The 14,960-nt window shown below is 37.0% G+C and overlaps 1 protein-coding gene across 1 annotated transcript in view; it reads right to left on the bottom strand.

Moving 5' to 3' along the window:
- DDX60 (DEAD (Asp-Glu-Ala-Asp) box polypeptide 60) overlaps positions 1 to 14,960 on the bottom strand; it is a 204,479-nt gene that overhangs the window by 17,339 nt on the left and 172,180 nt on the right. The window contains exons 27-28 of the mRNA XM_006864550.1: positions 3,941 to 4,141; positions 2,419 to 2,523 (exon numbers count right to left, since the gene is read on the bottom strand). Of these exons, the coding sequence (XP_006864612.1) occupies positions 2,419 to 2,523; positions 3,941 to 4,141 (306 nt within the window). The remainder of the gene's footprint in view (positions 1 to 2,418; positions 2,524 to 3,940; positions 4,142 to 14,960) is intronic.

The raw sequence follows: 14,960 nt of genomic DNA, 5'->3' as shown, positions 1-14,960 counted from the left end.
TCTTGATGTCATCCCAGAACTCTTCTTGCCTTTGGTCAAATTTGTTCTTGAGATCATCTCTAAATATACTTAAGATCATTTTGGCTTTTGTGGACGTGTTTTAATTTTTTTTAGCTTCAGCTTTAACTTGCATATGAACAATTGGTGATCTGTTCCAATCTTTCCCTGACCTGGTTTTGACTGGTGATATTGAGCTTTTTCTCTGTCTCTTCCCACAGATGTAGTCAATTTGATTCCTGTGTATTCCATCTGGTGAGGTTCATGTATAAAAATATGTAGTAGTTATGTTAAAAAGTTATTTGTGATAAATAATTCATTGGTCTTAAAAATTACATCATATTATTCCCAGCATCATTTCTATCACCAATCCCATATTTTCCAACAACTGGCCATTCTTTGTTTCCGACCTTCGCATTCTAGTCACCAGTAATTATCAATATATCTCAATTACATGTCTGACAAATTTGAAACTGAAGAAGTTGACAGAATCCCTCAATTTTATCAACACTGGCTTTAGTAGTTGGTGCATAAATTTGAATAATAAAGATCAGTATTATTAACTGATCTTCTTTGTAGATATATGGATATTATCCTATCATAGACAGTATTGTGCTTTAAGATAGACTTTGAAATGTTCTTTTTGAGAATGAATGCAATGTTATTCCTTTTCCAGTTGCCATTTCCAACATAGTAAACCATACAATTGATTCAAAATGACCAATACCAGTGCAATTCAGCTCATCAATGCCTAGGATTTTGACCTTTATTCCTTCCATTTCATTTTTTACAATTTCTAGTTTTCCTAGATTCATACTTCATATATTCTATGTTCTGATTATTAATGGATGTTTGCAGCTGTTTCTCTTAATTTTGAGTTTTGCCCCATCAGCAAGTGAATGTCTTGAAAGATTTGCTCTATTTATGTCATTATGGTCAAGTCTATTGTGAGGAGACAGATCTTTCCCTGTTGTATTTGTAGTGTCTTCCTATCTAAAGGGCTCATCTTCTGGCACTTTATCTGACAATGTTCTGCTGCTATTTATAAGGTTTTCAACTTCTAACACTATATTTAACAATATTCCTCTGCCATTCATCTTTTCAATGGATAAACATTTAGAAGCATTCCTTCTTCCTTGTCTTGTTTTATCTGGAAGCTCCACTAAAACTTGTCCACTAAGAGTGACCATTGTTGTTGTTATGTGCCGTGGAGTCGGTTCCGACTCATAGCGACCCTGCACAGGGTTTCCAAGGCTGTAAATCTTTACAGGAGCAGAAAGCCTCATCTTTTTCCCGTGGAGCAGCTGGTAGTTTCAAACTGCTGACCTTGTGGTTTGCAGCCCAATTTGTAACCACTTTGCTACCAGAGCTCCTTAAGGGTGACCATGCTGATATTTAAAATACTTGTGGAATAACTTCCAACATCACAGCAACATGCAAGCCACCACAGTGTGAGAAATTAGCAGACAAGTTCTAGTGACTTATATATGCTTTATAAATCACTCTATATTGTTATATTTATATAGAAGATTTCATTGTAAATATATATAAAACTTAATCACTATATTACTTATCCAATAGGGATATTATATACATTGCACATGATACATTGATATCACACATATTTAATAAGAGTAAAAGGTTCACAATGTTGTGCAAGCCATGAGTACAATTTCCAAAAGTCTGGATAGCAAATTCTACAAAATTAAATGCTGAGATTGAGAGTTATTCTTTCCTTAATTATTCAACTATTAATTTATTTATTGTTTGACTAACTGGATAAGTAGTAGTCTTGAAAGTACCAAGTCAGCAGTCAAGCCCACCAGCTGCTCTGCAGGAGACAGATGAGACCTGTTCCTTCAAAGATTCCCAGCCTCAGAAAGCCTATACAGGGTTGTTGTAGATCAGAATAAACTCAACCACTCTTAACAATAACAAGGGTGGGTAGAAAAAAAAACAGGCTGCCACCTGCATTCTACATCCATTAAGGGAGGTCCAGGGGATCCTCTCTATCTAGTATAGCATGTGAATAATCATACCTAGCACTTGGGGTGAGGGTGGAAATAGCAGAGGACAGTGTTAGTGCCTTTGTAATTATGCTGTCCAGTCAGGCATCTCCTATCAATATGGGACTTTACTGTTGGAAGACACACGTTCCCTTGGAATGGTGTTAGATGCTTATTGTAATTTTCATTTAGCTTGAACTGAACTGAAAGATGTAGATACAAAGCATTCATTATGAAATATGATTTTCCATTAGCCACTTATAAGTCTTCACTCAAAATGGGGTCTACTGTATTGGAAGGCAGTAATTCTACTACTGTACCACATTAGTTATATTAAATTTTGATATATACTCTTAAAGCCTACAACTAGACAGAAAGAATATTATTTCCTAAAAAAAAGGAAGCAAAACCATACCTCTTTCACCAGGAACTGCAGTGAAAACAGGAAGTAAAGTTTTAACATGTCCATGGCTCTGGGTTGCTTGAAGGACAGCAGTGAATGCTTTAGCACAGACAGCACCTTTAGAGGAGAGTAATTTCAGTTGTCGAAAGTTAAGAATTAGGAAATATATTCATAAGTGATAATGCAGAATTATAAGTGGTAATACAGTTATTTTCTATATACATTATAATATATAGATGAGTTAAATATCATCAGTACGTAAGATTCATTTAGGTTTCATTGTATTTATTTTAACATGATCTTACATGACACATCCTTGTTGAAAGAAAACAAAAACAAAAACCAGAGCATATAAAATAGAATTGTAAAAAAATAAATAATTCGGGACCAATTATCTGGCTATTCTCTGCAACAGTAGTAATCAAAAACTGACCCAGAAAAAGAAAAGATGAAAACTAATCCAGTTTAAGAGCTTACAGTACTATGATTATTCTGGAAAACAAATCAGGTATATTAAGCCATGTCTTGACCAATTATAAAAATAATGGAGCTAGTTGATTTAAATGAGAGTAAAAAAATAATTTCTTGGTTTTCAGTGCAAATAGCTTTGAAGAAGCAGTTCAGGTTTCTACCAACTTCCCGCTAAAATGTCAATGAATTAGAACAAAAGACAAAATTCTCATCACCACCAGTCTTAAGTCTAAATGCCTTTAATTTTGATAGTTTAAGGAAACTAGGATGAATTTACAATTACAATAAAATGAGTGGACTAGCTCAAAGTAGGAAAACAATAAGAGAGGGAGGAGGACAGAAAGAAGGATGAGAAGGAAGAGTATAATACTCATCTTTTTACTTTTTGTTACTTTTTGAAGGAACCCAAATGCTTTTTTCTATAACTTGTTCTCTTTTTCATTCTACATTTAGTCAGAGACTACAGAAGACTACAATGACTGCCGGTAAAATTTTAGTAAGTGGAGTGAGGGACTTATACTCATTCATTGTTACTTTATAGGTGTAGATCCCATAATGAAGTCTTACTCAAAAAGTAAGAATCCTGATTGCAATGCATACTGGAGTTTGTAATAATTAATATCATCCATATAATCAAAGAAGGAGCTCTGGTAGCGTAGTGGTTACGAATCAGGCTGTGAACCGCAAGGTCAGCAGTTCGAAACTACCAGCTGTTCCACGGGAGAAAGATAAGGCTTTCTGCTCCTGTAATGATTTACAGCCTTGGAAACCCTGTACAGGGTCGTTATGAGTCGGAACCGACTCCATGGCACACAACAACAACATGATCAAAGTGTCAGTGACACTGGCAGTAGAAGCAAAAGAAGATGATGTGTCAGTCTAGAAAGGCAACATAAAATTAAAATTTGCTGGTACTAGATGTGAACTAGAAGTTGTACATATCTACAAAGTGTGAAAGGACTGACAAAAGAAGTGTTGTTGTACAGACTTATAAAAGAATAGCTTCCCTACTACAGTCAAGTCAGTGATGAAGACAGAGCCTCGCACAGTGTTAACAGGGCACCTTTGCATAGGCATCCTCTGGGTCATCTCCCTTGGAGGCTAGCAGCATGAGTTTCAGGATCAGAGTTATGCTGACAGGGAACTGTCCTTTCAGCTCAGGAACATTGGATTTTATGAGTTTTTCTATTTTGGGCAGTGGAATATCAAAGAAATACACATCTCCCAGCAGGTCTTGACCTCGTCTTCCAGCACGCCCAGACATCTGGAAACACAATATCAAAATGTAAAGCTCCTTTACATATCATTCCTAGCATAGTATAAGAAAAGAGTCTTTTTACTTATATTGAGTTAGAATAAGTAAATCACACATCTGTCAAAACATTTCTTAACTAAAGTTTATACCCAGTTATATGGTGGTGGTAGTGGTGGTGGTGTGTCATGGAATTAGTTCTGACTCACAGTGACCCTATATAGGGTTTCCAAAGCTGGAAATGTTTATGTGAGCCGAAAGCCTCATCTTTCTCCTGCAGAGTGCCTTGTGAACTTGAACTGCTAACCTATATAAGATTTCCGAGGAGTGACTTGTGGGTTTGAACCACTACATTGTGGTTCAAATGAATCTTTCAGCCCAGTGCTTATCCTACAGTGCCACCAGGACACTTAGAAAATATAATGTGGATGATACAGAGCTAAAAGTGAGTTATCTCTCATTATTACTTAGTTCATGACAATAAATCTACCATGCATTTGAAAAATAATATATAGAAGAAATAAACAACAACAACTAACAATTATCAACAAAACTAGAACCTGATTTCAAGGAAAATACAGGTGAACTCTATTACAACTCATTTTCGTTTCCTCTTTCCCTCATCCTATTTTAAGCTCTGCTTCTCGCACAGAAATTTGTTGTAACAAATTATCAAATAAAAACAATATATCAAAGCCCCTGGAACATAAATCAAGGAAATACATAAGTGAGATAAATTCAGGAAGTCAACTTGTTTAAGACAAGTTAAAAAAACATTAAAAACTAACCTTATTCAGAAACTGTATTATTTCTCATTTATTAAGTGTTTAGAATTTGCTAAGCATTCTTATAACACATGCTTTTAATCCAGATCTCAATAACCATATGAGGAGTATATAAACATTATCCTCATTACACAATGAAGAAACTGAGGCACAAGGCATGTAAGAAACTTGCCCATAGTCCACCAACTAGGAAATTGATCAGGATTCAAAACCTGACATTTTAATTGTCAAGTCTAGCACTCCAAAATCATAGCACCCTATATCAAGAATCCTAAATATGAGATTACCACAATTTAAATTGGAGATTAGTTTATACAAAGAAAGCATAGCATATTAGTAGAAATCAAGAAAACAAAGATTGGTAAAGTGGCGGGAAATAATATTATATTGGATGGTGGTAACTTTATGTCATGGAGTCAGTTCTGACTCACAGTGACTCTGTATAGGATTTTTAAAGCTGTAAATATTCATGGGAGTAGGAAGTCTCTTCATTCTACTGCAAGAGCAACTGGTAGATTCAAACTTCTGTGGTGAGCAGCCCAATTGATAATCCACTATACTACTAGATCTCATATTATATTTGGTATGACAAAGTTATTTAATGGAGAATAAGAAACTAAGTGTGTGTAGAAAGGTAAGTGGATGGAGTTCTTCAATAAAAATTTGAAATATTCACTAAATATTCCTGAGCAAGGACACTACATGAAAAAAAAAGCTATGTTTTTCTCTTGTTGAGTGCCCTTGAGTCAGTTCCCACTCATAATGACCTTGTATAAGGTTTCCAAGGAATGGTTGGTGAATTTAAACCACTGACCTTGTGGTTAGCAGTCCAGTGTTTATCCTACAGTACTACACCAGGACTCCATTTTAATAATTGTTGTTGTTGTTAGGTGCCATTGAGTCGGTATTGATCCATAGTGACCTTATGCACAACAGAATGAAATACTGCCTGATCCTGGGCCAACCTCACTACTGTTGCCACACTTGAATCCATCGATGCTGTCACTTGGCCAATCCCTCTCATTGGCGTTCTCCCTCTTTTTCTCTGAACCTCCATCTTACCAAACATGATATCCTTTTCTAGTGACTGGTCCCTCCTGACAATATGTCCGAAGTATGAGAGAAGAAGTTTGGCCATCCTGGCCTCCAAGCAGCATGCTGGCTACACTTCTTCCAAAATGGATCTATTGTTTCTTTTGGCAGCCTATGGCACTTTCAATATTCTCTTCCAGCACCATAACTCAAAAGCATCAATTCTTCTATGGTCTTCCTTATTCACTGTCCAACTTTTGCATATATATGAGTTATTGAAAATACCATAGCTTAGGTCAGGCGCACCTTAGTCCTCAAGTTGACATCTTTGCTCTTCAACACTTTAAAAAGGTCTTGTGAGGCAGATTTGCCCAATGCATTATGTCATTTGATTTCTTGACTACTGCTTCCATGAGTGTTGATAGTTGATCCAAGAAGAATGAAGTCCTTGACAACTTCAATCTTTTCTCTGTTGATAAGAATGCTGTTTATTGGTCCAGTGGTAAGAATTTTTGTTTTCTCTACATTTAGATGTAATCTATATCAAAGGCTATGCTCTATGATCTTCATCAGTAAATGTTTTAAGTCCTCTTCACTTTCAGGAAGCAAAGTTGTATCATCTGCATATCACAGGTTGTTAATGAGTCTTCCTCCAATCCTGATGCCATGTTTTTCTTCATATGCCCAGGTTCTTGGATTATTTGCTCAGCATACAGGTTGAGTAAGTATGGTGAAAGAATGCATCCTTATTGCACACCTTTTTAAATTTTAAAACATTCAGAATGTTTTAAAATTTTAATAATAGTTTAGCTTAATTAGTAAATTATGCAGGCTTTGAGCATTGTGCTCTTTTAAGAAGTATCTATTTGAGATCACAGTGACAATAGCAACTTGAATGATTAGATAGAAATTTTAGGTTGCAGTGAGTTAACACTAATAAGGGAAGAATCATTCAGAAAATGTGAGAAAATTGCAAAGCATGAAAGATATAATTAATGCTTCTGAATTGTACTCATAGAAATGTTTTTATTGATTTATGTTCTACTCTACATACACTCAACAAGAGCTACAAAAAATTAAATAAAGATTTAAATTACAATAATAAAAGATCAAGACTGCATGAAGAAAGTTGTTGAAAAACAAAATTATGAGGCAAAAATCAAATACCTCAACAAGAGTAAACTGAATGAGTTTAATAATAGCCTAAATTAGTGAGCTGGAAAATCCATCTCTCAATTATAGAAAACTAGAAGAACAATAAGGAAAAAGAACTAAAAAAATTTAAAGAGAGTAAAAGGTTTGGGACAACATGAAGAAGATTAACTTATGGAGTGGAATTCCAGAAAAGGAAGAGACAAAGTAAAGCACAGAAAAGATAGTCAAAAGGATATTAGAAGAGGGCAGAGCTTGATGGCGGCTAGCATGAAGTTGTAGTGAAGGTCGCTGTCAGCAATAACTCAGAATTCCAGGCAAAAAAGAGGCAAGACAGAGCTACAAAACTCGGACCCACAGAGATAGGAATAGTTTAAAGGTTTGAAGGCTTATAACCTGGGGAATTTGGAGCTGAGGCGGGAAATCGCGTACTTTTGAATCTGCCGGCCAGGTTCGGAGGCCTGAGCCCACATCCTGGGTGAGACCAAGTGGTGGGATGAAATAGGGGCTGAAGAGATGCCATGGAAACACAACCTTGGGGGGGAAATAAAGGTGCACAGTATACTTTGCCGATTTTGTGTGGTTCCGATTTTATTTTTTCTTTGGTGCCAGGTAATAGGTGCGTTGACAGTTTGCCCACCTATATTCGGGTGAATAGAGGTAGGGGCTTAGCCAAGTGGCCATGACCCACCCTCACCGCTGGCGGTTTCCTCTGCCAGTAACTCACACACTCAGCCCAAGCTGAGACGTGGATTTAATTGGCCTTTTTTCACTGGGTTGAGAGGGGTCCCGGCATAGTGTGTAGGTTAAGGCACCACTTTTGAACTGCCTTTTGAACTGCCTTTTGAACTGCAAGGTCGGTGGTTCAAGCTAACCAGCCGCTCCGCGGAAAACCTATATGGGAGATGCGGGTGTGCTTCCTATTTTGTTGGCTTATTTTTGCTGGTTTGAGAGGCATCCCGGCGTAGTGCTGTGGGTTAAGGCGTCACTGCAAAGACTTTTGAACTGCAAGGTCAGTGGTTCAAGCTAACCAACCGCTCCACAGAACCCCTATACGGGAGACGCAGATGTGCATACTATTTGGTCAGCTTTTTTTTCACTGGTTTGAGAGGCATCCTGGCATAGTACTGTGGGTTAAGGCACCACTGCAAAGCCTTTTGAACTGCAAGGTCGGTGGTTCAAGCTCACCAGCCGCTCCTCGGAAACCCTATATGGGAGACGCGGATGTGTGTCCTATTTGGTCTGCTTTTTTTTTACACTGGTTTGAGAGGAGTCCTGGCATAGCACTGTGGGTTGAGATGTCACACTGCAAACCCTTTTGAACTGCAAAGTCAGTGGTTCGGGCTCACCAGCCGCTCTTCAGAGACCCTGTACAGGGTTGCTACAGGTTGGAATTGACTCTAAAGCACCTAACAGCAGGGAGAGGAGGGCAGAGGGGACTGAAAGAGATTTAGGACATTAAAGACATAGTTATATTAGGCTACAGATTTTTTTTTCTTTCATTCTTCTTCCTCCTTTTCTTCTCTGCCCCACTCTCCCTTTTTTGTGATTAAAGATTGCTGTATTTAGTCTTTTTTTCACTGGGGCTGCATTATTTTCTTCTGGTTTTATTACATATATTTTTATATTTTTTATTTTTCCTTTCCATTTTTCCTCTTTCTCCCATTTTTGTTTTTGCTTCTGATTCTGATTTTGTTTTTGTTTTTAACCCAAATGTTGTTGTTTGGCTGTTACATAGCCTCCTTTCTGCTTTTGGAGGACTCTTTGTCTCCCTATATTACACTACAAGAGTCAGCAACCACTGCCAAAAAGCCAAGCTGCAATCACACCTTATAAAATACAAAAACCCAGGCAAGAACCAATACCAGCTGCCGTATACCAGGGAAACAGGCAACACCTGTGAAAGTTACTCTGAGTTAAGCAATAAGAAGAGTGAAAAGGGAAGACCACACCCTGATCACATCTTCCTGGAAGCAATCAGAAAGCATAAAAATGTACCAAAATACATAGTCATTTAAGTATTAGGGCCACAGATAAACATTTAAACATGTCCAAGAAGAAAAAGCAGATTACCATATTAGCACATGTCCAGAAAAAAGACAAAATATCTGAGACGAATGACCTAGAAGTAGACCTAGACTCCATTCTGGAAGGAGGGCAGGCCCTGGAAATGCCTAAGAATTCAGAAAAATAATTATAAAATGTTTCAAAACATTTTACAATGGAGCTGAGAAAAATAAGGAAGAAGTCAGGAAAGTGCTACAAAAACAATACAACAAGATAGATACAGCATTGAAAACAATTCAAAACCTACAGAAAGAGGTCCAAACAAGCAATAACAAATGGCAGAAATAGAAAAACTCTCTGAAAGGGCAGAGGAGTAGAATAGATGAGATGGAAGGAAGAATTAGTGAGCTGGAAGACAAGTCTCTCAATACCACTAAGATAGAAAAACAAACATAAAAAAGGATAAAAAATTTGAAGGAAGGTCTAAAATTCATGTTGGACAACATGAAGAGGAATAACTTAAGAATTATTGGTATTCCAAAACAAGAAAAATCACACAAGTCCACAGAGGAAATCGAAGAAGAACTACTAGAAGAAAATTTCTCCAACATCCTGAAAAGCGAAAAAATAAACATACAAGAAGCTCAGCAAACTCCAAGAAGGGTAGTGAGGGCACTAATTATGGGAATACATGGACTACAAAACATTTTTGAAAACCACACAAACTAAAATAGATAAAAAAGATGAGTGGGACATACTAAAAATGAAAAACTTATGTACATCAAAAGACTTCACTAGAAGAGTAAAAAGGGAACCCAAAGAATGGGAAACGAACTCAGGAAAGAAAATTATGTGGAACAAAGAAAACAGCAGCAGCATCAAAATACACAGAACAAAATGCCTTCAATCAATTCATATTTATCAACAATTACACAGACTGTCAATAGATTAAATGTACTAGTCAAAAGACAGAGAGTATCAGAATAGATAAGAAAACAGGATTCTTCAATATGCTGTCTATAAGAGACACACTTTGCAAACAAAGACAATATACATTAAAAAACAAAAGATGGGAAAAAACATCAAACTACTAGCAATCAATAATTAGTAGGAATAACTCTATTAATTTCTGATAAAATAGACTTTAAGGTACAAGCCAGCATGAGAGACAAAGAAGGACATTATCTTATGATTAAAGGGTAAAATGAGTGGGGGGACATAATCATAATTAATATCTATGCTCTCAATGAAAGAGCCACAAAATACATAAATTGAACTCTAATAGAATTGAGAAAAGAAATATACAAATCTCCAATAATATTAGAAGACTTTAATATACCACTTTAGATAAAGGATAGAACAACTTGAAAGAAACTCAGCAAAGACACAGAAGAAGGAAACAACACAATCCTTCACCTTGACCTCACAGATTTATTCAGAGCATTCAAGTCAATAATAGTAAATATCCTATTCAATATTATGTTGGAAAATTTAGACAGAGGTACAAGGCAAGAATCAGGCTGTGAACCGCAAGGTCAGCAGTTCGAAACTATCAGCTGTTCCGTGGAAGAAAGATGAGGCTTTCTGCTCCCATAAAGATTTACAGCCTCGGAAACCCTGTACAGGGTTGCTATGAGTCGGAACTGACTCTACGGCACATAACAACAACAATAACAACATAAGACAAGAAAGGACTCCTGGTGTGGAGCTGTGGGTTAATGTGCTGGACTGCAAAGTCAGCTTGAACTGCAAGGTCAGCAGTTCAAGCTTACCAGCTGTTCCTCAGAAACCCTATATAGGGTCACTATGGGTCAGAACCGACTCAACAGCACTTAACAACAACAACAACAACAATAAGGCAAGAACAACATAATCATTCACCATGACCTCATAGATTTATTCAGAGCATTCAAACCAACAATAGTGTACATCTTATTGAATATTATGTTGGAAAATTTAGCCAGAGGTATAAGGCAAAAAGGGGGAGGGGGGAAGGTATCCAAATTGGCAAAGAAGTAAAACTATCTATTTGCATATGATATTATCCTATACATAGAAAACCTGAAAGACACAGCAGGAAACTTATTGGAATGCATTAGAAGATTTAACAAAGTGGCAGGGTACAAGATCAATATATAAAAATCAGTTGGATTCCCTTACATCAATAATGATAGCTCTGAAAAGGAAATTAGAGAAACAATACCATTTATAATAACAATCCAAATGATGAAATATTTTGGAATAAATCTTATCTGAGAAACAAAAGACCTATACAAAGAAAACTACAAGACACTAATACATAAACCAAACAAGACTTAAAAAATGAAAGAATATACCATACTCATGGATAGGAAAACTTAACATTGTCAGACCACCAACACTATCCAAAACAATCTTTAGATATAATGCAATCCCAATCCAGATTCCAGCATCATTCTTTAAAGAGAAAGAAAACATGAACACAAGCTTTCTTTGTAATGGAAAAAAACTTCAGATAAGCACAGCATTGCTTAAGAAAACCAAAATTGGGGGCCTCTTACTCCCTGATCTAAAAATCTACTACACAGCCACAGTGGTCAAAATAGCCTGGTACTAGTGTCATGAGTCCTGGTGTGGCACTGGGGGTTAATGTGCTAGACTGCAAAGTTGGTTTGAACTGTAAGGTTTCTGGTTCAAGCTCACCAGTCACTCCTTGGAAACCATCTAAAAGGTTGCTATGGGTCGAAACTGACTCAGCGGCACTTAACAACAACAGTGTCATGAAAGATATATAGATCAGTGGAACAGAATTGAGAGCCCAGAAGTAAATCCATACACATACAATCAGCTGATCTTTCACAAAGGGCCAAAACATATTAATGGGGAATAGACAGTCTTTTCAACAAATGGCAATGGCAAAACTGGGAATCCATTTGCAAGGGAATGAAACAAGAATTATATTTTACACCATATAGCAAAACAAGTTCAACATGTACTAAAGATTTAAATGTAAACCTAGAGTTATAAATATCGTAGATGGAAAAAATAGAGACAAGTGGAACTGCAGGTTAATTTGCTGGATTGCAAAATTGGTTTGAACCACATGGTTAGCAGTTCAAGCTCACCAGTTGCTCCTTGGAAAACCTATACAGGGTCACTATGGGTTGGAATCGACTCAATGGCACTTAACATCAACAATACATGGAATGAATACACTGTCATGCATAACTAAAAACAAACAGCAGAACACAAAATAGAATAGTGGGTTCTGACTCATAACGACTCTGTACAGGGTTTCTGAGGCTGTAAATCTTTACGGGAGCAGAAAGCCTCATCTTTCTCCCACAGAACAGCTGGCAGTTTCGAACTGCTGACTCTGAGGTTAGCAGCCCAATTTGTAACCTCTATGCTACCAGAGCTCCTCCATTAGCCATTGTTGTCCTTGTGAATTGCTGTCGAGTCGGTTGGACCCATTGCGACCCTGTATAGGATTTCCAAGGAGCAGCTAGTGAGCTTGAACCACCATCCTTGCAGTTCAAATAGCTTTGCAGTGTGGTACATTAACCCACAGTGCCACACCAGGACTTCCCATTAGCCATTAGAAAGATGCAGATCAAAACAACAACAATGAGATATTATCTTACACCAGCATTAATAATTGTTGTTTTTATGTGCTGTGATTAATAGTAAATTTCAAAAAAAAAAAGGAAGACAACATATGCTGGCAAGGATGTAGAGAGACGGGGACCCTCTTATATTGCTGGTAGGACTATAAAATGGTGCAATCACTATGAAAAATGGTATGGTGCTTCCTCAGGAAGTAGGAAATGGAAATGCCTTATGATTCAGCAGTCCCTCTACTTGATATATATCCACAAGAAATAAGAGTCAGGACATGAGTAATGATGTCCGTTACAGCACTATTCAAAATAGCAAAAAGATGGAGACAGCCTATATGCCCATCAATGGAGACATGAATAAACAAACTTTGGTACATACATATAATACAATGTTGAAGAATAACAGTCAATCTGTGAAACATCTTATAACATGGATGAACCTGGAGGACATTATGTTGACTGAAATTAGTCAACCACAAAGGATAAATATTGTATAAGACCACTATTGTAAAAGTTCAAGAAAAGGTTTTCATGTTAAAAGAATCTTCTTTGATGGTTACCAGGAGTGGAAGGGAAGGGATAGCAATTTACTGGCTAAAGAGTAACAATTTATATGTTAACTCAGGTGATGTTGTTGTTGTTGTTGTTAAGTCCTGTGCAGTCTGCTCTGACTCATAGTGACCCTGTATACGGTTTCCAAGGAGCAGCTGGTGGGTTTAAAGTGCTGATTTTGTAGTCAAACATTCAAAATCAAAAGAGCAACATTTACTAAGGACAAAGTTGAGAAGGGATGGGGAGTGAGTGGAATGGAAACAGGAACCACAGGGAGGAAGTGGGATAACTGTGGTTGCCTGGAGGGGATTGCAATCATTGAGATGAAACAAAGTGTATGATTTATTAAATGTAAAACTGATGATCTTGTCTGTAAGTCTTCAATCAATTCACAATAAAAAGTTAGGGAAAAAGTATCACTACAAAATCACAAAAAGAATGATTAAACTGAAATAATAGAGCTTCCTGAGAACTCAGAATTTCTTAAACCAGCATAGCTCCCCTGGCCTTGAGGCAGAAACAAGCCTCACAGGTGGTGTTTACTGTATGGTGCTATTATTTGAACTCATACATCACACTGACCCTGTTATTGTTATCTAGTTTTCTTGTGAGCCAACTAATCCGCTATTTTTTTGCTTCTGTACTCCCTGTTTTAGCACATTCCTTTAGATAAGCCCCTAGACTCCTAGCCAAGAGCTTAGCGTTTATAAACTAGCAGCCATTTCCCTAAGGCACTGACAGGCCTGGGAGAATTCATTATATCCTGCCATCTGGCTACAGCTGTCTGTTGTGCCAATAAAATTCTCTAAATTAGACATTATAGTGGTCATCATCCTTCTTTGGGACTTAAACCCGTAACAAAACAAATATATAAAAATATGAAATATTGTTTCTTAACATATCCTCCATTTGGTCTATATACTTCTGAAGGTGGTGTTTCTCTGAAGAATTCTATAATTTCATTTGCACCATGTCAAAAAATGGCAGTTTTGGCATCCTCGATGGACGTTCAGTGTTCTTTGGGTTTGGGGAACTAAAGCATATCTGAAAGGCAACATCAGAGCTGTAGATGGATGGAGTACATTTTCCCAATGAAATCCCTATTACCCTTGAAGAATGAGCCAATGCATGATCAAGAAAAAGAAAAGAAAAGAAAAAAAAAATACCTCGATGTAAATTTCCTGTTCTTTTTCTAACCAATACAGTTTTCAATTTTATTTAAACTTCTTTATAGTAAAATTTATTGATTACCCTGTGTCCTTTGAGAAAATCTATCAGATTTCCCCTTTATAGTTCTAGTCATGTTGCCGTAATTTAATTTAACTGGTGGAAGATCCCCTCAGAAGTCACTGTTTTGATTGAGTCTTTATTTTTTTAAAAACCCCTAATGAGATCTGGTAGCAAAGTGGATACCAATTGGGCCGCAAATCTCAAAGTCAGCAGTTTGAAGCTATCAGTGGTTTCTTGGGAGAAAGACAAGGGTTTTTGATCCTGTAAAGATTTACAGTCTCAGAAACCCTATACAGGGTGGCTATGAGTTGGAACCAACTCCACGGCTCGTAACCACCATCACCAATGAGACTAACCTGCTTCGGTGCTGTGAGATAATGCAGTGGGCTGCAAGGTTACTTTGAATTTCAGGATTGGAAGTTCCAATTCAACAAGTGCTCCTCAGAAATCCTATATAGCCATAGCTATCAGTCA

This window comes from Chrysochloris asiatica, unplaced genomic scaffold, assembly GCF_000296735.1.
Source record: "Chrysochloris asiatica unplaced genomic scaffold, ChrAsi1.0 scaffold00066, whole genome shotgun sequence".
Taxonomy (NCBI): Eukaryota; Metazoa; Chordata; class Mammalia; order Afrosoricida; family Chrysochloridae; genus Chrysochloris; species Chrysochloris asiatica.
Note: the sequence above shows the minus strand (reverse complement) of the source record. Positions and strands in the feature narration are given on the sequence as shown.